A 27,411-nucleotide genomic window follows, 5' to 3' on the forward strand; every position below is an offset into this window, starting at 1 on the left:
ACCATTAGGGGCAGTCACGGCTGCACTTCTTGCAGCAGCTTTTCAATCATAAGCGAATGGGTGTTGTAGAAGGGCAGCCCGTCCACTTCCATTTCCAGACTGGCAGTTTTTCCACTGCGGACCCCGTGCTGCACAAGTGTTTTCAGGAGGTTTTCTTCCTTAAAAAAACAAAGAAACAGAATATAATTAAAATCCTGAATCAGAAAAGAGCATTCATCGAGATCTTAATTTTAATTCTAAGGGAGACTGACTGCATCCTCCATATTTATTTTGACAGCAATTTGCTAACGCCTTTTTTTCCTTGTCCCAAAGAATAGGTGTAGTATCTGGAACTTAGGGAGTGTCAGAAAGTTTATAGTCTTGACTGGTGTTTAATTACTGAACAATTATTGTTCTTCACACTCCCTCAAACAGCACATCACAGTGTCAATTCAGAAACACAAATCCTTTTTTGCCTGGTTTCAAGTTCCTGTATCATACAAATCGGAACCAGGGGAACCTCCACACAAGGTATCTCAAAAGACTGCCTGTTGTTTCCCCAGCGTAGCAGCCGGCTGCAGATGCATTTTAAAAGAAAAAGAAGAGAAGGGAAAGAGGATACGTCTGGAAAAAAGGTTACAGAGAGCACCTGAACAGGCTGTATAATCTTTTTCCTTTCCTGCACCTTCTCTGATCTCTCTGTGCCTTGTGCCCTCTGTCCTCTTTTTATCTATTGATTTTATGAGAATTCTGGTTGCTCAGGAAAGGGATGGGGAAGAAAGAAACCCCTGAAATTGTGCTTCCTTGTGATTTTCTGAAATAGCGTATTCTTTGTTTAGAACTGCAACTCAGTTTCACATTTGTAACAGTTACTTTCTTGCTTAAGGGTAATGTGAACAGATAACAAAACATCTTCCAAGTTGAGCTGTTAAAGTACACAGAGGGAACAAAATCCTTGGTTGTGAGCTACAAGCCAGTTAGCATTGTGAGATGAAAAGATGGGATAAAATCAGCTCTGAAAAAAACACTAGTCTGAACAGTGAAATTAGAAGACCTGGTTTGAAATGGATGCATGTCTAGCATAAACTGCTGTGCTTCTCATTTGACATGAAATGTACACAGTAAAACCCTTCTACTGTCTTAGCATTTACTATAAAGAGAATTTATTTCTCTAATTCTGTTAATAAAAAATCTAAGAAAAATAAAAAGCCTAGTTGTGTCTTAGCTTCCCTCTGCCCCAACCCCATGGTATATATACGACCTTGAAATACATACATATATATATATATATATATATATATATATAAAACCTTGAAATAGTCATGTACCTATCTTTTTTTCCCTTTCTCTGCTAGGAATGCCTTTTCTGGTCTTTGATCTACTGTTCTGTTTCCATTTGTGTGAGACCCTGCTTTGATGGAAACTGCTACTGAAACAGCCCCACCAGTGTTCCTTGACAAACAGTTCTACAGGTTTAAATACTTCTTGTTTGATATTCCTGTACAATAACCTCTAGCAAAGTTCTGTATCTCCTGGACACAAATTAATGATGAAAAAATTATAAAGTTAAAATGTTTAATATTCTCTTTTTAAGCATTAGTCTTTTTTCTAGGAAGACTTCTAAACCATAAAGAGTACAATAGCTTTAGATCTGAATTTAGAGACAATATGGTTGTATTTTACATAATACAATATATGGCCAAAATATAAATATTTCTGAAAAAAATAAAGCATACCTTGCATGGTTAGTTAGCAGAGAATTTAGTATATTTTGGGAACATGCTTTCTGAATGCACTTTACAAAGATTTGTCTTGTATTTCCTGGTAATGCATCCTAATTCTTAGCTGCAACAGTTAAATGAGGCATCGGTTTTCTATCACAGAGAAAATATGCGTAGTTACATAGCGTCAGTCCTGACATGTAACAACACAGCAACAATACAGCTATTTAAATAGCTGAAATTATCTGGATACATTGGTAGCATAAAAAAGTACTATTTTGTAATTTATAAAATTATAAATATTTATCAGCTGAGAGTATATGCATGATCATACATATCAATGCAAATATAAACACCTGCTCTCTCTCAGTGCTGAGTAGCTATATCGAAGTGGCAAATCAGATCTCTCCTGTCACAGAAGAGACACCTGAATTGGATATGCAAAATCTCATTTCTAATTTGAATTGTTTCTCCTACATATTTACAAGTTAGAGCTCTCTGATCTGCTTACATGAGGAAAAAAGACTGGCTTGCTTAATATGATATGACCACACCTGATAAACCGTATTCTATTACCAAATGCTATTGTTTCCATTTGTAAGGAACACACACAGTGTACAGCACGCTTCCTTAGCTGTCAAGTGCTGCAATTTGCTCACAGGTCTCTCTTTAGTAAATAATTCTGTTGGAAGTGCCGTAACCAGAAAAATAATCAAATTAATACAAAAAGAACTTGTGAATTTGCACTTTATTCAGGGAAAAACCCTCCCTTATGAATGACAAAGCTAATAAAGAATGCTAAAACAAATGTCACATCTTTATATATTGCTCATTTATAAAGTAAGTAATATTCTTATAGGTCATAACTTCAAAATAAATACTACACAGTTCATTTCTTACCATCAATAAAGAGTCCAGTAAAAAAGCAACTGCCTGACATATTAACCTGGTTGTGAGATGCAAGGAAATGCACAGCTGACTGCAGGATGTTTAGCATTAGCTGTATTTGGATACGTATGAATTAATGTATTTCCCTACAGTTGCTTTGGTATAGAAGTACAATGAACATCTGAAAAATCAAACCAATATTGTATTAACCAACATCATTATGATTCAACTCCACAACTGAAAGGTAAGTAAAGATTGTTTAGATCAAATTTTTTTCTTGCTCATCAAGTTCTCAACAAGGAACAAATGCTTTGCAGTGTCTCTTATTAAAATGTATGTAAACATTAATGATGCACTTAGAACAATCTCAGCATTCTGTTCACTGGGAATGGAGAGCTCCACAGTTCTGGGGTTTGTTGCAGTGTGATCCTGACACTGCTTGAACATCAGGCTGCAGAGAAATAACCCTTGTGCTTCAGGGGAAGTCTTCATTTAGTAATTATGATCTATATCCTGGAAGGAATGCCACTTTGGCAGAAAAATAAAACATAATAAGAAAGCGGTTTGGTGCTTAGGCACCCCTCCAAATGCCCGCTTTCCAATTACAACCACACAAATATAAACACCGAGGTGGGTAGGTGTGGTGGTGCTCTTTATCTTACTAGGGTAATCATTATAGCACTAAAAGAAGCTGGATTGGGCGGGAAGTAGCCATATAAACATAAATGGGCTGAATTTTTTTTTAATACTAATGGAGTACGGCAACACTAATGTGTTCAATCTTCTGCACTGTTTACTGTTGCATGATTTATAATCAAGAGATATCATATTCTCTTGTCAGACATTTTGTAATTTTCTCTCCTCCACAAAACTGTTTCCGTTAATTTCACCCCAATCGATTTTAGTATTGCAGTTTCCATAGCCCATTATCAGGTCATTATCAATGTTCCCAGCTGTATAGCTTCATAAAACAAAAACAAGAAGGATTTCCTGTACACAATATCACATTTAATTACAGTATCTCATTACCAGGAGTCTTGATCATAGGAGTTTTTAGGATACCTTAATTTAAAGGGCAAACCCAGTAGATGTAGCCAGAAGAAAACATTGAAAAGTGAAAAGTAGTTAATCTGGTTTTGGGAAACATTGCAGTGAAGGGTGCCGTATGCTTTGTTAAGTCAAAGGATAAGTGGTTATATGGCTATGCTAAACATTGGGATCAGTTTCAATTTTATGACCTGTAGATGAAAAACCTTTAGATGAAAAATCAAAATAGCAAGAATTAAAAAAAAAGTAAGACCTACTCCAAATACCTAAGAGGTGCTTTGTGGGAATTTCATGCAGAACGCACTGACATCTCAGGGGAAATACTCCACTGTTGTGGGCAATGTAGACAGTTTACGTTTTTCTTAGCACTCTTGGAGGTCACAAACTTACTGGTTTTGTCCAAGTCTCTATAAAGGAACTCTGCCAATAAAACTGAAGTCTTCCAAATTATTACAACTATGGTGGAACAAACCTGACTTGACTGTTGAGTTTATTTTTTTTTTTAAACACTGCCAAGATAAAAATAGAGCCATGTGCTTAGCAGGATGAGCACAGATCATAGTCATTTCTCACCCCTCTCAGTTATTTTACTTTTTCTCAGTCTGAAACCTTTGCATTCCCAGAATATCACACTGTTCAGAGCTGCACTAGTCAAAACACATTTAAAAATATTCATCTGCAAGTCTTTCTCCAACTTTGATTTAGAAACATTCAAAACAAATTACAGAAAGGTTCTAACATAATAGAAAAGGTGGATAGATCAGCAGTTACGTGCAAAGATCAGAAGTATGGAGTGGCTCCTGTATTAGAACTGTGACTTTTGATTTTGGAAAACAGACATCTGAAGGAGGCTACAACAGAGATTTATAAAATCATGAACTATGCTAAGGAAGCAAATGGGGAATCTCAATCACTGTATCACAATACAGGGATTTCTTGTACTGCCCATAAAATTGGAGCACTGTCTTGTGCTTGAAGTCACAGCACACAACTACATTCACTTTTGGGGATTTTTATGTTCATTCCGTCTCGAATCTTTTGCGGAATATTCTAAGTACAGTGCAGCTACTCGTTCACCAGGGATTCCCAAAAGTCACCAAAAGACTATGTGAAAGTAAGCTATTGAACTGGACTGGGCAGGATTTAGCGCTGGTAGCTGATGCCATCTACGTGTCATGAGCAAGCCACAACTCCTTGGCCCTACAGAAATTACCTTGGTAACCGATGGAAGTGCCGACAGCCAGACCGTCGTCTTCTTTGATAACTCTGGAAATCCAACAGCTTTCCTCAGGTAGCGGTCGTGTATTTCACAAGTGCTGAGAATATACAGCGCGCAAGCAATGGCATAGCCTCCCCAGTTAGAGACCCCTGCAAAAGAATGTCACCATGAAGCCAGATTGTAAAAAACCCCAACAACAGTTACTGTAAAGATATCTAACCTGTGTGAGTCATTAGGCACGTACTAGTGAGTCTCATGTGGCAATGGGGAAAGGGAACATGGATATGAATTAAACAATGACATGAATTTGGAACATTTATTTCAGAAATACACAATTGCTTAACATATTGAAATGTTTTCATTAGTATTTCAGACCGAATTTCTGCGAGTTTCCCTCTAGCTTATTTCATGGCTTGTCTTTCCAACAAAGCAAAAACTCAAATGGGTATGGTCTGTAACACAGCGCCACTTGGCTTAGTGTGAAGTCCATGAGCTGTGGGGAGCTGTGTTACAGCCCAGTGTTGTCTGCTTTTAACCACGCAGAGGCAGGAGATTTTGATAAAGTGTCCCAAACCAGGCAGATTTCCACTGGTGTCAGATTTTGTGATGGAATGCTGTACCATTGCAGAGAATCCCTTTTTGGTCACAAAGGATGACTGGTTAGAGTTCAGCTATTTGATAAGATATGAAACCATGCTGAAACTAATTGTCTGTGTCTTGATGACGTGTCCTTGGTGTAAGTATCATATACAAAAAGACATTCTAACACAGTTAATATCCAGAAATTTTCTGCAGCTGTTATCAGATCAGTCTACAGTCTTTGACAGATTCTTTGTCAAGACTGTATTGGAAATTACTAGATTTGAAACTTGCTGCGAGAAGTTATCTCTGCTGCCTGATACCATTTCCAGAGAGGCAGAATAGCAGAATTTTCAGAGTGCGGATGTTGTTTTAGTGCATGTAGTTTTCCATGCTTAAACATGTCCAAGCCACCACCTCACTTCCCTTTGCAGGGTCTGGGTGTGACAGTTGCTTTCAAAGTAAAAACCATCAGAATTGCCAAAACAGGCACTATAGATACTATATACGTAAAGCTATAACGAGTAGATGTAATTGTCATCACACTAATTTTTCCCAAAATTGTTCGTTTAGTATGAAGAGTGTTAGGTATCTACGTTAGAAACCTGGAAACCTGAGCCCCAGTACCATATGGACCATTCAGTTCATAAACTGGTTCTTGCTGCACACATCTCTCTCACTGCAAATTTTATTTCATGCTGGTTGACACGTTAGGGTGGAAAATAATTTTAACTATAGTATTGAACTTTTTTTGTACGTTAAGAATGTACATCTGTCCTCGAGTGGCTGTTGAAAGGACTTATCATTTCTTCATGTAAGAGCAATATGACTGTGACCCTGACAGGGTCACACCCGTGGAAGCTCATCAATTATCCTGAAGATTCACAGGTGCTTAGACATCTAATTTCCCACACAGATCACTTCTACAGTCTTCCTTGTTGGTTTGTTTAAGGTGTGATTTTCCAGGGATATTCGGGATTTGCCCAACTATTTCAAATTAAATGCACCTTCTTCATGGAACATCCTCAATTTTCTGTCATTCCTGCTGGAACCATAGTTGCTTAACTTCAGAAAAATGGACACGATACAGAGACAGACTTGTCTGTCAAAGAAATGGCCAAGACAAATTAGTTGGAAAGACAGATGTTTTCTTGTCAATTCTATTCTCAAACATCAATGACTTTTCCACCCCCCAAAAAATCCCTTACCAGCTACAATAGTAAAATCAGCATCAACATCACAAGCTATAACATCTCCATTTTTTATGTGCGTCTTTACAGCATCTTTTACTTTGCCCATTCCTAATTCATTTCCTCCGTCTCCAACACCTTTATTAAAAGAGAAAAAGACCAAATGAGTATGAACCATCATATAACTAACAATCCACTTAGAAAGCATCCCATGTCTTCCCCAGAGTCACTGTGACAGTTCATAGCTTCACACAAGAGGATTTATCCTTTTTAATCTAAAGTGTCTAAAACCAGAAGATTGTGAATGAAATAGCTGAAAGCATCACCTATCACATACTACCTTGTAAGTGTATACATATGCAATATACGCTGTACTGCTGGAGGCAAAAGAAACCAAAATTATCAAGTGCTCATGAACTGCAGACAGAATTAAGATAGTAAACTTTGCTTATGGAAGGCCTTATATGAATGTTCTATATAATGCATTATCATAAGTATATTGGCACAAACAGAGAAAGAAGATAGAAAACAAAATAAATCTGAGAAATTAGCCTACAATTCTATAATAAAGCAAGCATAGAAAACTTTGGCTTGTTAAAAGCTTTAATTAAAAGAAGAGATTAAAAGTAGAAGTTACTGCAGAAAGATAAGCAAAAACATACTTAACATCTTTGGCAGAAGCAGGACTTACTGTACTGGCAATCTGTTTTACACAGATCACTACCGTTGTGCCACAGCATACAAAGAGCCCAACCCTGTGTATTATCAGTATTTCTAGTAATTTACGAAAAAAATAGCTAGGTGGGTTTGGTTTTTTTTTTTTTTTTAAGTGCTCATATATTCAGGGTGCGGGGCCTTGATTTTTGTTGGTCAAGTAGAAACACTATGTATTCATTTCTGTGATTTCAGTAAAATCAAGGGGACCTATGTCATTTCAGGAAAATTCTAGGCAACTATATGTTTGAGACATAAAATTTTTAGATATCATTCAGAGATCTGGAGATGAGGATAATACATCAACTAGAAGATTACATGAAAGCTGGATAGTACCTCTAGTCTCTTAACAATGTATTAAAAAAAAAAAAACAACACCAAAAAAATCCATCTATTTAAATTGAAATTAACATTTCTCTTTCACCTGTTAGTCTAAATGGCATCTTCTCAAGTTTGAAGATTTTATAGAAAAATCCTAGTTAATGTCTGTGAAACAGAACAGTGAAGAGCTCCAAGTCCTCACTGCAATGTATCATATTTGAATTTGAAATGTGACTGTGCTCTAATGCATAGCATGTGTTACAGCAGGGAAATTACAGCATTTATAATTTACACTTCAAGCCCTGAAAATTGGTAAATTTAACACTTAGTAACTGCATAAATATCTCACCTAAGTCTGTATAAAATTTCTTCTTTAAGTGCAATTGAAAGTTATTTCTCAGCAGCAATTTTTTATTTAACACCTTAAGTCTATATAGTCAAAGGGAGTGTAACTGAGTGATATATAACTTACATAGAAGGATTTGCCATGGAACAACTAATCTTTTTCTTATCTGCCTTAGTAATCTGTTCACATTTATTTTGCTGTTGGGATTTAATGGTCCTTTCTAAAATCTGTTTGTCGGTAGTACTTTTCAAAAGGTAACGACATAATCATGGCGCCTCTAACATCATACATAAACATGGTAGTTACTACTGTTTTGTAAAAATCCACATAATGTTTTCATTTTTCTTACATTTAAAATCCAAAACTTTGCTCTTAATATTCTTTAAAAACACTAATACGAATTCTTGACCTTTGAAGATTATCAACAGTTTCTTTAAAAAGATACTAATCTGTCACTCATGTTTTTTTGTATCAGTCTTGCTTTGCTTTTTCTTGTCTTTTGGAAGTCCTGTCACCAGGACGGTTAGGCAGTTATTAGATCTACTGCTGTGGATGGACCCCATAAGCATTACATTGGGAGGAAAAGAACATCACACGGAAAATGTTCCTGTACCATCGGTTTTCTTTTTCCTCTATATATTGGCAGAGGACTACGCTTTACTGTACATTTCCAGAATGAGATTCACCTGACAAAATGCAGTCGTCTACACGGGAGCCAGTCAGCTAGACTTCTTTTAAAGTCAGCAGAGAGAAACAGACCCTTCAAACATCCAGTTCCTCTCACCCCAAGGCAGACATTTCAAGTGTAGACGTCTGATAATAGACAAGGTGAATCCTCTTCTCCTAAAGGCCTGAGTGCTTTCCAGGCAGAGGAAAAATAGTTCTGTTGGATCTTCCACACAGGTTTTCACTGACAACATTCGTTTCTGAAACTACATTCATGAAAAATGCAGGAAACATCAGTCTTCTGCGCTAAAAATCATTTATATGAAAGGGAAACAAGTGTGACCGCATTTTTTCATGCAGTACTTTGGAAAGCTTTTCATTAGCTCCTATACAAAGAGTATACAGCTATGTCAACTGTATGCCAGCTGAAAAAAATAGCATTTGGTTTCAGTAACATCTCTTAATCTTTTATTTCAATCCTTTGTGGAAAATGAGTCCTTCCAACCTCAGCATTTCATGTCTTCTTATTTTGTATATTCCTGAAGGTTGCTGCTTACACCAAGACTTTTGTGATAGCGGTACCCATACAATTGTAGGTATTGTTCATGATTTGTCTGTGGTCAGACTTCCAGATCAGATTTTTTTTTTTAAACACAGATCTTGTTTTAAATTAAAAACTTGACAGCACTTAATCAGCATGTAACAAATATTCTAACATTTCCCCTCCCCACCTATTAACACAGTACTTCTTGCTTCTGAGCACACTACATAAAGACTTCTGTAAGGCTGAAAACTTCACCTTCCTTTCCTTTTGTAATCTATAAAGTTATGAGTATTCAGCCCTAATGCTGCACAATATTTGTATTTTCTTTTGGAACGAGACATACGCCTCCAAATTCCTACTGAACACGAAGAAAGCCAAAAACAGCCCCACTAGAAAAAATTACCATAATCACTAGGAGTACATAATCACCAGTAATGAGAGACAAGATGCAAAGGCCAAGGCCCAGATTCGTGCCTGGTTAAGCTAGGCTTTGTAGCAATACATTGAAAACCCAATAGCCATTCCAAGAAACTGTAATCAAGTTAAAAAACAGACACACAAAGTTAGTGTGATAAGCAAAATAAGAAATGCTCACTAACAGACAGACAATGTAAGAAACAATTACATTGTTTTTCCATAGATACTCAATTAGTTCTCCAGCATAGAATATCCATCTACACAAATTCCACCAGAGATCACAGCAGATACCTTCATTATCTTTTGAAGCCCATGACTTGTTAAATCATTTTCTATGCAGACACCTCTTTAGAGAAAATTCACCGCAATGGGACACAGAGAATCTGGATAACTGCTTCTTTTCTTCTTACTCACAAGCCTGTGGTATTTTTAATTAATGACATTTCATAGAATATTTGAATAAGCAGAGAATGTTTAAAACAAACTAAATTCTGCTGAACAGATTCAAATTCCCACCTCGCAGAACACTGCATACACTGCCAAATCAATAAACCACTTTGAGCTGCTCTGGGAGATATTTTAAGAGATTAGGTGTTTTTATTAAAGGAATCAGGGTGTGATGTTATGTAAGTAGCTGGAGAGACCAAGTGCTTGTATCAATAGTCTAAAATCAGGGCCAAGAATTGAAATGAACTGTAGCAGATAAAGCTCTGGGGCATTTTGCTAAATATCTTCATGAAAAAGAGTTTTCCTCTCCTTATTCAGTCAGTCTTTGGCTTCTCTACTGTGATTGCCAACAGACTGCCATCTAGAGTGCTTCTTTTTGAATGCTACCCCTTAGGAATAGGAAAAAATTTGGATTAAATCTAAATAAAACATATTGCAAGTTTTAAGGTAAAACAAAAAATACCAGTGAACTCTTCCACTATACAGCTTTTAAATTATTGCAATACTGTGAAATCAGACTACGCATTATCTCTGCAAGAGCTCTCTAAATTCTGTGGAAACATCTGAAAACCATCAATAACAAGAAGGTAAAGTTTCCCTGCTTTTGATAATACTTAGGAGTGAGTTCACAGCACTACAAGAAGAAAAAAGCCAGATCAGCAGACATGTTCTGATGTGACTGAAATCAGCCTGGCATGGCTATTTCTAATTTTGTTATACATATTTCTAATTTTGTTTCTAATCTTTACATAGATTATATATCTCTCAACTCTGTTTTGGGCCACGCAGCATAGCAGGAAGCTTTGATTGTACAAGGATGTTGTACAACCTTCTTTACATACTCCTTGATCTACGGTGTATTTTTTCAAGACCAAATACAAGTAAGTTTTCAGGAAAAAAAGGACTATTGACAAAAGAGAGGAGCACCATGTTGACAAAAGCATTCTTATTAGATGTATTAGTCAATGCTAATGTAGTTTTGGCAGGAAGGACAATGTACTCCTTTAAAGATTATTACCGTGTATTATATTTTGTTAGAGAAGGGACTGTTACAGTAGATGCAAATATGCAATCCCTGCTTAAGAAAGTGTGCTGCTAAAAGACAATATAAATGAAGATTCTATCCAGACTGCTCTTTTAACACAGGTGTAACAATCATAAAAATAACTATAACGTTTTAATATGTAATATTTCCATTCCATAGTCATTTGCTTTCTATGCTGCCTTTCACACATAAAATACAGACTAAAGTCAGTGTCAAAAACTACACTTAGAGAAGCATACGTACGCACACTGATGCAGAGGTGATACAGACCTCTGGGCTTGCTTTTGTGTCCTTAAATGACTTTGAAATCAACTCCATTTTTTTTGGCTGGGAGAACCCTTCAATAGAAACTTGTAATTTTTCTCCAGCAACGGTCTCTTTAAATTCAACCACAACAAACAGCTGTAGCCTGCAAAAGCAGTTATTCATCACCTGCCCCCTGCTCCCCCTCACTTCCAGTAAGAGTTCCTGTTCTGTGCTTCTCTTGCTGCTGAGAACACAACACCAACTCACACATACCTGTTGTTGTGACTCCTGGAATGGTTTGTGCAGCTAAAAATAGTTCATCTATGGGATCCACAAGATGTTTAATGTTAACTTTCCTGGCGTTGTAATAATTGCCATCAGCAGCCATCCCAGCACGCTCTATTGCTATCAGGTGATCAAATCTGGTTAGAGACATGTGAAAAAACAGAGGAGAGGAGTCAAAGCTGTGATTCTCACATAACAAACTTGTCTGTTGGCTGCTTCTCCTGTTGTGCTTGGTTCTACTTTTTGATCATTTGGGATTCAAGGTAAAACTTGGATACTGTTTTGCTATTTCTGAGTGTAGTTCTCTACAGTTTATTTTCAAAGGTTAGTCTAGTTTCTTTGTAGCTTTAGTGCAACTCTCTCAAACCACATTTGCCACTAAGAAATGGAGAAGTTCCTGAAACCTTCCTAACCAGCAATCTTTTGGGTCGGCCATCTGGCCTCTCTTTGTTTCATGTTAAAATACATAATATCTTGTAAGACTTTAGTCTCTATGAAGTGTTTTCAAAGAAAACAAAAAAGTGGAAAATTAATGATCACCTAAATCCTTGTTAGTGCAAATGTAGTCTCTGTTTAAAGTACGTTGCTTGGCAAATGTTAATTCATTTCTAGTTAGGGAGGTTTTTTGGTTTGGGTCTTTAGGTTTGGGGGATTTTTGCTTAAGTCAATGGCTACTTTACTAGTTACAAAAGCAGACAGATGTACTGCAGATGTCCTACGTTTTAAGCAGAATTTTAGTACTCCGTTCTAAATCGTCACCGTATTTTAGAATTAAGTTACTTTTCTTCTCTTTCTCCAATTTTACTGTCAAGAGGTTACTAATTCTGCTGAATTACTTAATGCTCTTGTGGGTGGGCATCTACGGTGATTCCAGAGACCTTAAGCAGGTTAGTTGTCTGCTTTAAAGAAACACTTACTTCAGCTTTTTGGGACTGTTGGGATCAATTGAAAGAGAAACTGGCTATAATTATATTATGCATAGCTATAAAACAACACATAAAAAATGAAGACACTGTCACGCATACATTACAGCACACAATTATAGCATACACTAACCTGTGGAAAGAAGTGGGAATTGAATAAGTTGATGAAGCAAATACCATGGTGAAAGATCTTTTTATTAAAGAGAACAAACTGAAAGCAACTACTTAAAAATGCTTTACAAGGGAAAATCAATAAAAGAGCAATATATGCCTACTTAAAGGAAATGTAACTTGCCTGCTAAGTAATGAAATGTGCATGCAGCTACTTAGCAAATTCTCCAGTGCATTAACCATAATCACACACTTTGTATAAATTCGAATTTTTGCCCAGCATTGTATACTCAACAATGCATATGCAAACAGTTCAGATCAATATTGAGAAGTGCAGGCATACACCTATTACTTTGGCTTTGGCTGCCTGAAGACAATAAGATGACCACTTTCACACTATTACAGACACATGACATTCTATTAAATCAGGTCAGATTCCCAGTTGTCATACTTGAGCCAAAGCTCTAGAAAGTGAACACACTCCACAGCGCTTCCTAGCTCTTTCACTGACTCTGCCATAATACTTTCCCTTTCTGATTTTCTCACTCATTTAAAAACTGGTAAAATAATGTGTGTGTGTTTGTGTGTACATCTATGGAGTAACAGCTGAAAAGATTTTAGTCATTTTTCAAAGGAAAAGAGTTACTGATATATGGAAGTATAGTTTCTTTTTTTTGTACTCCAAAATTCATAATTGCAGAATAACACGCATTTCTGTACTTTGTGCGTGCTCCAAAACCAGTGTTTGGCTTCCAAGTTTGTTCTGTTCGTTCCAAGTCTCAAGGATTTACTTGTAACCATTAGGCCTTCTTAGATCAGGGTCATTACTTTTATTATAACTTTACACAGTAGAGGTGTGACTTGTTCTCAAAAACTGAATACACTTACCTAGGTCTTCCAGGATTCCCGTTCTCACACAAAAACGTTAGAGCTGAATCAGCACTTTCCCTTTGATAACTTAATAGAGGGACAGGTCTCTTCAGGATTCCTACAGGAAAACAAAATACAATTCAGATACTACGTACTTTTTTTTTCTTCACCTGTGTTTAAGTAACTTTAAAAAAAAAAAAAGGCAGCACAGTAGAATAGTAAGGACTCAATGTCTTTACAGAGTTTGTGATAAATTCCCTGCATCCTTAGTTTAAATTAAACTCGTTTGGATGTTAGTGCTAGTAAATGGGACCTTGAGATAGAAAATAGGTCTGCAAGAATAAGAACAGACATCCAGAATTCATCACAAACAGCTAATCCAGAATCAGAACCCAATCACGTAAGCATTAACTTGATGCCAGCTAGGTGTAACAGAATGTCATCTTAGCAACACTGAGCAGAGCTTAGAGGATGAACTCTGGTTCATTCTCTGGAAGAAAAAAATCCCATACTAGGTGACAGTGAGATTAACTGAAGCAAACCTTGGCTCAAATTGGCAAGATAAAAAGTAAAAAAGCACGTGTCCTACCTAGTTGAACAGCCTCTTCAATAATCTTTTTATTCAGATTCATGGCTCTCTGATCTGTCACTATGGCAACCTCTTTCTCCAAGGCCTGCAATATAGCTGCAATAGCAAGGGCTCCCGGGGGCCCGTCGTTCTCTTCCGGCGGCTCATAAGTGAAGTGGGTAGGAAATCCAGTCGTTATCAGCACGGACCGAGCATGGGAGATGGACAGGCAAGCCTTCAGCAGCTCATCCTGGCGGCGTAGATGAATGATACCCCGGTCTCCTATAAAAGTGTTTTTAAAGAGAGCAGTGCATGTCAATATACCGTTCTCCTTTTGAAGTTTCTGTGTGGGTGAACCTGCATGCTCTAATGACGTAAAATGGGTTAAAAAAAAAAAAAAGAAAAAAAGAACTCTACTCTGGTCAAGGCAGGAATTGGGGTAATTTCCTCAGGAAACCTAGGAAGGTGTAGGATATGAGTAATGAAGATAACGAGCTGTGCTTCCAGGTTAAGAATTTCAGTTAACTGGATTTTGAAAAGTACTATACATAGAATTTCTAGGTATTAGTTTAAATAGTTTTTTCTTTTTCTGAGAGTTTATTGCATATTGTTTCCTTTCCTTTGTCCCTCTGCTTTCCTCTGATCTGTGGTGACAGCCATGCTAGACCGTGCCTAGCTACTGAAGCTAGATTGCCACTCAAGCATCCCAGACCTTACAGAAGTTTTGATGTAGACTTCAGATTAGTAAACTGGTCCTCTGTCTCTGTTTAACTCCTTCGCCTTAGGGAAGAGCTAATTCCCAAATAAATTCCTCTCAATGAAATGATTAACCACAGAAGTGAGGTTTCAGAGACATTGCATGTTACCAGGGGACTTTATAAACTCAATTAATGCAGTGGTATCCAGGTGATTGCTAAAAGATTTTGTAACACTTCATGTAGCAGGGAACCATGTTTTCTGACCTTGAGAAACAGGTGAATATTAGCAGATGTCTCTCCTCATGGGTAAGTCCCTAAAGAGGCAACACTCTGTTATCTGTGTGTCTTTCATTGTTCAAACGCTTCCTATCCCCTCTCCCTTCCCTGGCACTCAGAAACAGAAGTTCACAGCACAGTCTTTCCAATTTGCTAGCACTCCTGAAAACCACGAATACCAGCATGATGTGCCGATATTCATGGGCTGATAGCGAGAGGCAAGTCCTTGCTATTGTTTTGTAGCCTCCTCGCATCTTCAGCTTTCCCGCCCCCCACCCCCCCTTCCTCTTTTTGTCCTCAGTTTCCCCTTTGCCATTCCTCCCTCTGTTCCTCCTACATAACATAGAGGCAATATATAGATAGTGGACACATAAAAAAAATTCTGAACAAAACTTAGGCAGCAGAAGCAGGGAATATTAATCTCCGAGAAGTGGGGTATATTAACCGAGAAACAGTACTGTACTCTCCTTTAGCAATAAAATGAGCTAACTCTTAAGTTAGGTCCTGTATTTCTGCAGAGCATGGCATTGTGCCAAGCTGAACTCCAGAGAGTGGGAAAAGGAGAGGCTCTGTGAGTAAAAATAAACAGACCCAAACATATGCACACAGCCCAAGCCCAGAGCTTGGGAGAGCTGGGCATAAGCTGTTTTCCACTACTTCCTACAGAGGATTTCAGAAAATTTATGGGAAACTGAGATCAGAATTTACAGCAGACAGAGGGGACCAATTCAGTGTGTATTTTAGGAATGGTTGTGCTATTCAGTTTGCCTGTATTCCCCCCTCATCTTCCTTGCGCACACATGCAGCCCTACCTCTCAAACCTTCTGTGGTGATGAGGTCGCTTTGGTCCATCACACAGCACCTCAGTGCTGAATATGTCAGCAGAGCTTGATGTAATTCCACCCATCAGACAGGGATGTTTGAAAAGCACATGCAACTACTAGAATTTTCTGGTAGGAGCACAGTAATCATGAATGCATGTAAAGAAACGCGCTATTTACTCAACAATGAATACTCGTGTAGCTGTTACCAGCATGCTGGAGTGCCCTGTACTTCACATATGAATTTCAGTTTTATTTAGCAACAGTTCTTATTCCCTGTGGACTCTCCGGTCTCCTGTAAACATCAATACTTCTGTGTACTTCGAGAGTACAGAGTCATCAGGATCAGATATTTCATTACCCATGTGGTTGAATGGTTTTGGCCAGACTCTGATATTAAGTACGGTAACAGAAAATGTAAGACCTAGTTATATTAACTCACTGTATGCCACAAAGAATTCTTAAAATCTTAAACCTGCCTTTACATTCTTACTGTGTCCTTGAACTTTAGGATTACCTAAAAAAGCAGGATAGGTCATACCTACCTCATAACAAATCCACTAAAGGAAGGGAGTTTTTGGTTTTACCTGGATCTATTCCAATTAAGGTCTCTAGAGTCTTTATCTTTTGGGCTGCTTCTGCTGAAACAATACTGTAATGCAGAGGATCTTGAGAAATGCAGTGGACTTGTGGGACTTCTCTTGAGGATTGGACTATGACATTGTCATTCTTTAGGTCAGTAATGAACATGCAGCCAGGAGAATGAGTAAAAGCTAATGGAGCTCCTGAAACGGGTGAAAAAAACTTCAATTAAACATGTAGTTATTGCAAAACACTGAAGTATCAGGATGATAAAATCACAAAAAGCTATTTGATTTAACAACAGAGTCCTTGCCTGATGACACTTATGTCACAATAATAAGTGATATTTAGGTTCACTGCAGCAATTAATACACTTTGAGAAAGAAATGTATGCATATACATCTAAACACATTTTCACTTTTAAAAAGCTCACGTGGGCAGTCAAGATCAGGTTTTCCAACAGTATCCTCTCTGATACAAACTTGAGGCAACTGAACACTAGTACCCTCCAAGGAAGTGTGTCAGGAATTGGGAAGTCTGAAAGAATCGTCTGACATGCATGAAGAAACTAGTGCATTGACACAAGAACAAGTTAATGCTTAAGTTTGCACAGTGTGTGGGTGATATTCTTTCTCTAAGAATAAATTAATTTTCTAGGTTCTAGAGTGCTGTAAGAAGCTATAATGTCTCTCTTATACCTTTGAATATCCTTGTAATAGTGATACGACAAAACTATGTCAACTACTGCCTGCTGGCTAGGAGTAGTCCTTTATTGCATTAAGAAAATGGGGACTAGCATCTCTGGTCAGTGTCTTGCTGACCTACGTAGGAGATGTATAAACTGCCAAGGAATAATGACAAAAGGTGACCAGTAAGCCTTGGCAAAGGGAATCCGAGTAGCTTCTAAAACCCTGGTGAACAACAAGCTTAGTTAGACCCGACAGCATAGTAGCTCCCTGAACTGAAAATGTTTGCTGTTTTTATATGAATTCCAGAAGGCTTGATCTAGATTATATTTGATTTGGCAAAATGGGGTATGTTGTCGGATAAATCACAACTGGTATACTTAAAAAAGCAAAACCTTATTTTGTTAGGATGGAGACATACTTTAACAAGTACATATCTTCTTTATCTGTGCGAGATCTGTTGGGAGTCTATGGCTAGTAATTTAAAAACAGTTGGGGAACATGGTTGATAAGGTTTAATATACCTCATCAAACCATGTGAGCAGACAATATTGTCTGTGAGAAGTTACCAGATTCATCTGAAGTATGGGTGCTGGTGGTATGGCAGAATTTTAACAAGCTAGCTGAGAAAGGAGCACAGCAAGATACAAACCATCCAAAAAGTTCCTGTAATGCATTAATGACAACTGGTTTTAATACAGAAAATGGAGAAATAAACAAAAGTCAGTTCCAGGCCAAGGCAGGATAGACAGCTGCCTTGGGGAACAGATTGTAGAGGCTGGCAAATGTTTTCTCTCCTTTCCCGGCAACGGGGATGCATGAGGAAGATGAATGGAACTGCTGGAGAACACAGGAAAGAGCAGGATTTTCAGCTTGGATTTGGGACTAGAGAAAAGGGATTGCGTGTAAGAAAGAAAAAGAAGTCTCTGCTCCTAGTGCTGAACGTATTTACAGCAGGTGTTGAGAGCAGTTTAGATAAACATCCGCAAGGAACCACAAGGATGTAGCAGATCCTGCAAGGAGAGAAGGACGAAGCAGACTTCCTCCCAATTATACTGCCTATGATTATTAAGCTGCTTTTTCAGTAAGAACTAAAATATGAGATTTCATTCCACACTAGTGATCTAGAGCAGTATATAATACTGTCACTATGGTTTAGTTGCATTTTCTTGCCCTTTGTGCTCATGCCTGGATAAATGTGCAGGACTGGATAAAGTGCAGGACGGCTCTGTGCAGAGGACAAAGCTTCATTTATATAGAGTGTGTCACATTTACTTCATTTTAGAACAAAACCTAAAAGTTCAAAATTCTTCATGAGATAATTACAAACTCTTTTCCAGGTCAATCAATCTGCTAGCTCTTGACAACGTTTTGGAAAGATTTCTGGCTGCTTTTCTTTGTGTGTTTTCTTTTGTTTGTTTTTTCCCTTTCTTACAAAATCATATTTTAAAACAAAGAAGCTTAAAAATTAATGCCTTAAACCTTCTAGTTTTTAATAATGCTTTAAAAAGCTGTTTTGATGCTGCCAGAGGTTTAGATTTCTGCCTTTAAAACACTCAAATAAAAGTGATGAAATTTCAGTAAGAACTTCCTTTAAGGTAGACCTGTATTTTGCAACTGGAATTGGTCCAGCCAAAGGTTCTTTTTGTTGTTTGGTTGTGGTGGTTTTTAGCTCACACCAAAATCAAGCTGCTAATCAGCCAATTCATTCAGTCCACATTAAAAAAAAAAAAAAAAAAAAAAAAAAAAAAGAAAAAAAGAGAGAGAGAAAAAGAGATTGAAGGGTAATTTTAAGAGTCTCCAAACATAGTGCATACTGCAGCTGATGACTGCTTCTACTCCTGTTACTCCACAGGCCCAAAACACTGGAATATCACCAGGGTGAAGGTGAACTGGATCTCCATAGTCTGGTTTGGAAAGATCTTGTATTCCAAGCAGTCCTAGAATTGATCAAAAATGAAATCATGAGAGATTCCAATTAAGCAGTAACACTGCAAAGCCAGGGGGGTGGACCCCAACCATCATTCAATGACACTGCGCTAGGATTGCAACAGTGGCAGGTCCCACTGACACGGCATATTTAGTTTGCCTTTGAGTGCACGTCCCCAGGACCTGAGCTGACTTGTTTTCCCTTTTTGTTCTTGATGACATCAGTAAAAATGTATTCACTTTATTTCTGCAATAAAACACAAACTAGATGTGTATGCAGAGCTCCCAAGATGTTATAAAGCTTCTCTATCAACAGAAGAATTGTATTCATAACATTGGCAAACAAGAATAAATGACTGTAATGCAAAATGGGTTCTTTCTAGAACACATTTTCTACTGCTTCAGCTTCCTACATTCTTTAGCTAGAGAAACGAGCAACCGCTCTTTTACCTCTCTGGGTTAGATAACTACATCTCACTCTTACCCAGCTTTCACTAAATTGTCTTTGCTTTACTCTAACACCTACTTGTAATATTCTGGGTCATTCTAAGCACTTGCTATCTTCCATTCGTTTTAAATTCTTCAGATGCTTTAATACACCACTGTCTATTGTGGAATTAATTTATATAATCTGTACATACAATAATTTACTCTTTTCTGTTAAAAATAAATAGTGGAGACCTTCACTTGCTCAATCATCTTCCTGCTCTACTCAAAGTAGTGACTTATTACTAGTTCCTCAGATTAAAACACTCAGACCAAATATATTACAGGAGTGTACTGTTAACCAGTGACATCTCCTTCTATGCTCTGCAATGGGATCCTTCTGTGTATACACCCCATGAGTCTACTGATTGACAAACGTCTGTCAGCAGAGGGGATTTTTTTTTTTATTGTCACCTATCTCCATCTTACAGGTGTTTGTCTGGTTTTGTTCCTTTCTAAACAGCCTCCTGCTTTATAAATTTTTTTCAGTGTTCCCTTGCAAAGAATAGGCCTATACTTGTTTGAGCTGGGTTTTTAAAAAAATATATTCTTGTCATATTCCTATTTATTCTGTCTTAAGTGTTGTGCTCCATGTACCCTACTTCAGTATTTTTAAAGATAATGCAGTATTTACTTTCACAGTCATCTGCTAAGATGCAAAATGCATCCACACATACTCTCCCCGTGCTGTCAATCATTTCTACCCTGTCACTGGAATCTCTCACAGCAAGAAATATTCACATATAAATGAAACTGCATACATTTTAGAAAAATGTGATTACAGTTTTTTACCAAAACCACCCCTGACATATAACTTAATTTATCTACATCAGACAGCTATCTTTTATCCAAGAAATCTCTGTGTTCAGCTCATTCAAAACCTACTTTTTTCTGTCTTTTTTTTTCCTTTTTTTCTTTTTTTTCAATTCAGGTTTGTGACCATTAAAAAGGATTAAAACATTATAAATTTACTGGTGCAGGTATTTCAGTCCTACCACCTTCCATCACCACCCCCCCACCCCCCCCCCCTTTCATTTTTATACACAGTGAAGCGCATGCAGAGTGAAAAATGAAAAACACTGACCAGGGTCACCCATGTGAATTGGTGCTCCATGGGCTTCTTTTAATTCAGATGTTGCTAGCACAGCTGCTTCCAACTTGCTTTCAGGAATAGGTCTCATTGTGACTACTAAGTTGCAGGAAAAAGTGGAAATGCTGCAGCAAGGCACAGCTGTCTGTCAGTTTAAAAGAATTCAAGGTGTTAGCAGGAAAAATGAATAAAACTTCTAAAGTATCAGAAGAAATAAGTCTAAAACTTTGTGCTGTACTTGAGATTAGAAAGACCACATACTAATTTCAAATTAACTTCAAACCCTTTTTTAAAAAAAATAATTCTTAGCATCCCATATTTATTTATTTTTTTTTTAAGATCCAGCAGTGCAGGAGTGAAACATTTCAGCCTTGAGCTTCTTGATATAGATCAGTAAAATTTTCAACATTATGCATTTCTTGCTTCAGTACACGCAGCATACAGTGTGGTGAGGTCTGTACATTCTGAATATTGTCAGAAAACAATGGTGTGCTCCCTGCACAGAAAGGGAAAAAGCTGATGAAAAGTATCACAACTCTACTTCATCTGAACCTACCCTCTGTATTTGAATTCAGGGTAGCTACAGTGCTCTGTAGCATGCAAGGGTCAGGAACTCCTGCTGCTGGCAGTACCCACTTCTGCAGAGGCAGCATGCCAGCTCCACACATACAAAATCTTCTGGGCCTCTAGACAGGTTCTATGGAACTCACCATCCTCACCAACTGGGATGCTGAAGCACTTTTGCTATCCAGAAAAAAAGCAATTTGGCTTTTTAGAACAAAATGTCTGATGTCTAAGTTGCATTTGAACATAAACAAGATATGCAGACAGCTAGAGCTGTATAGAAAATGTTCATTAACAATCTTATAATAAAAATCATACCTGTCGCTCAAGAAACACATTGTACAGCTCTTCACAGTATATATAATCTAGAATATTTTCCTAATTCTGAAATATTATAAGTAGATACATAATTGTATTTTTTTTCTTTAAGCTTGGTAGAAGGACTCATCTATGAGATACATTGGTGCCTTCATTTTGACCAGGAGTATAGCAAAAAGATTGTGAAACCTTAACACTGAAAACAATAACCTTTGTCTAGTAGAACAGCATCCAAACTAAATGAAAAAGGCATGCAGATGTGCACTTACGTGTTCTTAATATTAAAGGTCTACCTACTGTAGCCAGAATTATTGTAGGACTTCTGACGACATTAAAATCTGCACTAGAAACTTTCTGAGCACAGTTATAATCTTCAGTGCTGTACCTCAAGTCTTTGGGAATATCTTCTGTCCCAGAGGTCTGGGTTCATAGCAAATATGCAGTTTAAAGGCTCTAATGTCACAGGAAAAATCCAAAATGTGGCTGTCATACGTGCAGAAGTAATTGCTACTGTCATGACTCGTAAAGGGAATATTCCTACTGCAAGCTGGAGCTGGTATGGAGAGGAGGACATGTATAAAGGCATGGTCAGAATAGTGCATGGGTCATAGGCTGAAATGGAGAAGGCAAACCAGAACAGAATCCAAACGAAATGGCTGCCACAGCACACGGGGAAAAACTGTCATCATAAATGAATAAAAAAGCAAATTGGCCTTGAAGGAAGTTGAGAAAAGCACTGAACTGAGGCCGGGCATATTTTACCCTCTATTTTTATGCACTCAGCACTAGCAAATGCCTAAAGTTACGATGCAGGTAGGAAAAAAAAGTTCTGATTTTGAGCAGTAACAAATACAACAAAGACTATTTATGTGCATGTGCTTACCTTATACATGCTTACATTACAGTTTTGCTCCACATTTCTTACAGGAATGCCAGCATTTTGGACTGCTTTTTCAAAAGAGAAGCTGCAGCCTAAATAAAAAGTCACCATGTCCTTAAGTTCTTCAGAATACTCCTTTAGGCTTTGCAGTGATCCAGTACAAGTTCCATGCTCATATTTTCTGTACTGTAGGCAGTCAGTTCTAGTGAAATAAGAAGTTATCACAGCACTATCATATTTTTTGAAAACAAGGTGAGCTGTTTGAATTGACATCAACCCAGTATCAAACCACAACATACAGACGACTTTATCCATTTCTTTTCTTTCTGAGTGAAATTGAAACAAACACATGCAAAAACCCCAGAACACCTTATTCTGCACAAAAACAAGCCAGTAAACAGAACATGTTAGAGTTTGGTATTTTTTAGGTTTTATAGGTAAATGTCCCTTATATGTATCCTGCCTCAGGGCTTCAAAAATTAGGAGCTGTTTTAAGTCTTGCTTTCAGTGTTTGCTACAGGAGTACATCTTTCAAATTTCAGACTCTACAGATATCATGCAGTCACCATGCCTGTGTCGCTACCAAATAAAACAAGGTAAACCCCTATTATTTAATTCATACATATTTAGAAATTACACAAAATTTCACTTTTGCATTAGAGAAATACTTGTAACACTAAAATTATCATGATGTTTCTCAAGAACAAGACGATCAGGCTGTTACATGTAGTTTTCATTCAAAGGTACAACTCCAAGAAAAGAAACTTGTTCAAAATGTACAACAGTGTAAGCAGGCTGTTTCCCGACACCCTCCTAATTACCACCAGCACTCACTGAACAACTTTGAGAAGCAGAGTTGGTCTGTAGTTACCTGATATCAGAATCATTACTCAGAGAAGGACATTTCCAATCACCTGGTTTACTTCTGTACAGCAGCGGCAGGGGTCCATCATTTGCACGGCAAAACTTCTCGAAATCATCAGCCAGGGACTTGTGCAAAATGACGACATTGGCCTGTTTATAGCCTGACATTGTGGAAGGTAGGAATGACTGGTTATTAATTCAGCTTTTTGTTTGTGAAACAATAACTCTTCTGTACAGATTTCTTTAGATGGTCTATAAAAAATGACCTGAAGGAAATTTTTGATTCAGAACTCTGTAATTAAATTAAACAACTTTTTGAAATGTTTTTAAAAGCATAGCTAGATGGACTCTTGTTTGTGAAATTGTTCACAGCTAAAACAGTTGGCAGACACTTGTAGTACTCAAATATGAAGACAGCATAATTACTTTAATAAACATTTCTACGAATTTATATATAAATGTAATATATTACCTAACCTGGGAAATTAGTATTCTATAGGAAACTGCTTTACTTTACAAATGTCAGCACAGAGCTAAAGAAAGGCTACTGCCTACCACACTTTCACCATTTTTTCTCATTCAATACCAAGCTATAAATCATGGCCAGTCCAACAGTACACTCCTGGTGTCTTGACGTTATGTAGCCCATTCTTTAGAGTTTGCTGGCTACGGAATTTTGCTGTGGGCTGCAATTTAACAGATATAATTACAGCTTGGGTATAAACTCTTGCCTGTCACACTGAATGTCAGTCATTTCTACTATTTCTAATCAAAAAGTTTAAAATGAACAGAACGGCTACACTTTCTTCACTTCAAATCAACTTTGGTTTAAAAGGTTGTTGACTATGACCATGCAATAGCTTCTAAAGACATTACCATTTTTGCAATGAATATCAATGAAGAGAGCTCACATTCATTTACTTAGCAAAAATTTATTTTCTAAAAATTGGTAGTTAATACCAACACCATTTTAATTTTCCTGCATGTAAACACCAGCTGTTTAAATCCAGAGAGGAAACTTGTAATATAACTAGTCGGTGGTGTATAAAACTGCCAATTAACAGTCCCTAACTTCCATATTGATAGTCTTAAAAAGTTATTACCATGCCTGATATCAGACAAGCGAGTAAAAGGCTGCATAGAAGCTCTCATTTTCTTAAATACTGCAGTAGTCTGTCATCCAAGAGGCAAGCGATTAGTTGAAATTAACGATCTGCCTTAAAAGGCTGTACAAAATCAGCCAAATCTTACTCTTGAGCAAAGCTAACAAAAAACCCAAAAGATAAAATTATATTCCTGATGGAAAAATGCAAAGCAAAGGCTGAGGTAAGCATGTATTTGCATACTGAATGTGCCCACAAACTGTTCTCTTGGGAGTACTCAGCACAAAAATTCTTTTTATTACTAGCAAAAATTACTAAACAGAGAAACAGTTTCTTGCTAAATACAGAAATACATTTCTGTTAAATAAACACACTAAATTTAGCACTGAATAAAATAGTACATTCAGTTACCCCTCAACTTCATTCCCTGCTGTCCATGTGAAATGCACAGGCACTTTCTACTTTCCAGTGATATTCATGAATTCTTAAAACTATGGTTTTAGTCATTGCATTCAACTCAGACAGCACTGAATTTAAAATACTAGTCACAGCTGGCAGACTGAATCTGTAGGTAACTTTCAGGTATTCTATAAACTCAGGAAGTTTCGTTATAACTCTTTTGACAACTTTATTGCCCCTCCTGATAACTATCCTTACGTCCTTTATAGATGAAAAGGTATTTTTCCCTTCCCAATATACTTGCATTATGTGTCCACCATTATGAATATATTCACAAGCAATGTTAGTGAAGCTGGATATGCTGATCAACCAATGCATTTATTCAAGACAGTCATGTGGCAGTTTAGAGAAGTTCAGAAAAAGCTTTAAATTTCTTTTGTGAATGACAATGAGAGCAGTAAGAAATAATTACTTGACTTGTATATCACCGAACAACATAAGACAATTTTAACGACTCTGAGAAATTCCGATTACTCTAGGTTTTTTAGTCTCTGTGTAACAGAGCTGTATGCTCATGGCTAAGAAGTCTGAACTTGTTTTGTATGTAAACAATACTTTTTTCAAATGTTAAAACTACCATATTTAAAACTACTGCAGCAATACATGCACTTTAAAATACAGTTGGGCAAACTTCAGATGATTAACATTATAACATATTTTCTGTTAGTATTTTTCAACTTATGTACTGATGGAAAAGAAAACCACAATTTCCAGACTCACTATGATTCTATAAAATAACCCTTAACATTCATATGTTATAGTAATGCTACTACACACAGCTTTGTTGATTAGCTACTTGCCACAGTATTTTTTAGTTTTATATCAGTTACATTTTGAAGTTGATCAGAGCAATGACAGACTTCCCTGCTTCTGAAAAAGTCCAGCTATCAGATGCAAGACAGAAATCAGTTTCCCAGAATGCATTCAGTTATCTGAGTATAAAACTGGTTTTCCTTCCCCCTTCTATTTCCCAGTCTTGCTGAGTCAGTAATTTCCAACTTCTGTGACAAATGAAGTAGAAAACCACTTCTGTAACTATACGTCTCTAATTCCTCCACAAAGTGTGTCCGATGCACTGAGCAAAGCAAAGTCTCTGTGAAGAACATAGGATGTCATCCTACAAATGTGATAATAACAGATGCAAGAAAAGCCAGATTTGGTTAAAGTTTTTTCAAATATTTTCTGCATCTGTAATTTCTCAACGACATAACTGGGAGCTGAGGGATGCACTGCAAACACTGAAAACAAAGTCCATGTACTTCACAGAGGTAGGATTATACATTCTCTCTGACACAGTGTTATGATCTAAGAACACAGTGTCAGGTGCTGACAATGTGATTTCAAAAACACCCAAAAGTGACTTAAGAATGTAAGTCAACTTAACATTTTCTTCTGCTTTACTTCAGTGCTTTTGATATTCCTACATTCCTTCACAAACAAAAAAAGAAAACACATACCTACGAATCTAAAATGAAGTCACTTTTGCACTCAGAGCTGTTAGGTTTACTTACCCTCCGCCATTCCAGAAGTATTACTAATACTGAGCCTGTTGCATCGAATTACTCTTCTTAGCACATGTGGAAGGAGAGATTTCAAGCCTCCTGTCAAAAACATCTCTTCACCCTTAACAGAAAAATAATTATAAATTTAAACACTTTTTTTTTTTTGACACTTTAAATTCTGATTTGCTGGAGAACTTGGCTTAAGTTTCCTCCTTGTGCTCCACCAAAGTTGTCATCACTGGGAAATTCGAAGTTATAACTCAAAAGGTTATTTCACTGACATTTTATGACTAAATGCAAACTGAATCTTTCAATAAACTAGCCAGAGACATGCACTTTAACGTTCAGGATAAAATGCAAAGTTTCGCTGGCCTATAATGTAAGAAACAGATTTCTTTCCTCCCTGATAAATATGTATTTCCTAGAGCAGTACAAAATTCACTCTAACTTTAATATTGCAAAAGCACAAATGGATTAACCTGCCAAGCTATAATCTGAAATATTACTTCTCTGTTCAAAATGCTTTTAGACAATCAGCAATGCAACCTTGCTGTAAAGACAGAACTATAGTCAGAAAATGTTATTTTAATACATTCCACACATATTGTACTTTTCAACTATTAATTATGCAGTAGTGAATACTCCCGTAGCTATTCTTCCACTGGGAAAGCAGACATATAGGTGTTTAAGTCACTTGTACAATCTGGAACAGGTACAGATAAGTACCCTAATTACAAACAATATCTGACTCCTTTTACATCTTTTGGAGATTTAAGATATCTTTCTTCTGCAATCTAGTCAAAGTTTACACAAAGTTTTACCCTCAAACTACCTAATAACTAAAAAGTGTTTATTACAACACTATTAGGAAAAAGTAAAAGACAACTCAGGGTGAAATAACAACTTGGCTGCTTATTATTTTAACCTTGGTCACTTTTAAGAAAAGAAACTGAACTATCCTTCAAGTAATCAAATTACCAACCTCCAAGTTTTTATTTAGTTCAGAGGAAGCCATTCTTGATGTCAT

At 37.0% G+C, this 27,411-nt stretch overlaps 1 protein-coding gene across 1 annotated transcript; it reads right to left on the reverse strand.

The window, feature by feature from the left end:
* On the reverse strand, positions 1-27,411 carry DGLUCY (D-glutamate cyclase). The gene is made up of 13 exons (XM_086462752.1): positions 27,367-27,411; positions 26,394-26,505; positions 23,328-23,481; positions 22,460-22,658; positions 20,689-20,839; positions 19,007-19,129; positions 16,509-16,706; positions 14,148-14,408; positions 13,577-13,676; positions 11,643-11,791; positions 6,642-6,761; positions 4,849-5,003; positions 1-158 (listed from the first exon to the last, which is right to left on the reverse strand). The coding sequence occupies exons 1-13, from the start codon at positions 27,409-27,411 to the stop codon at positions 15-17; spliced, it is 1,911 nt and encodes a 636-aa protein (XP_086318878.1). The 3' UTR covers positions 1-14.

The sequence above is a fragment of the Leptosomus discolor genome, chromosome 3 (genome assembly GCF_034619465.1).
Source record: "Leptosomus discolor isolate bLepDis1 chromosome 3, bLepDis1.hap2, whole genome shotgun sequence".
Classification (NCBI taxonomy): Eukaryota; Metazoa; Chordata; class Aves; order Leptosomiformes; family Leptosomidae; genus Leptosomus; species Leptosomus discolor.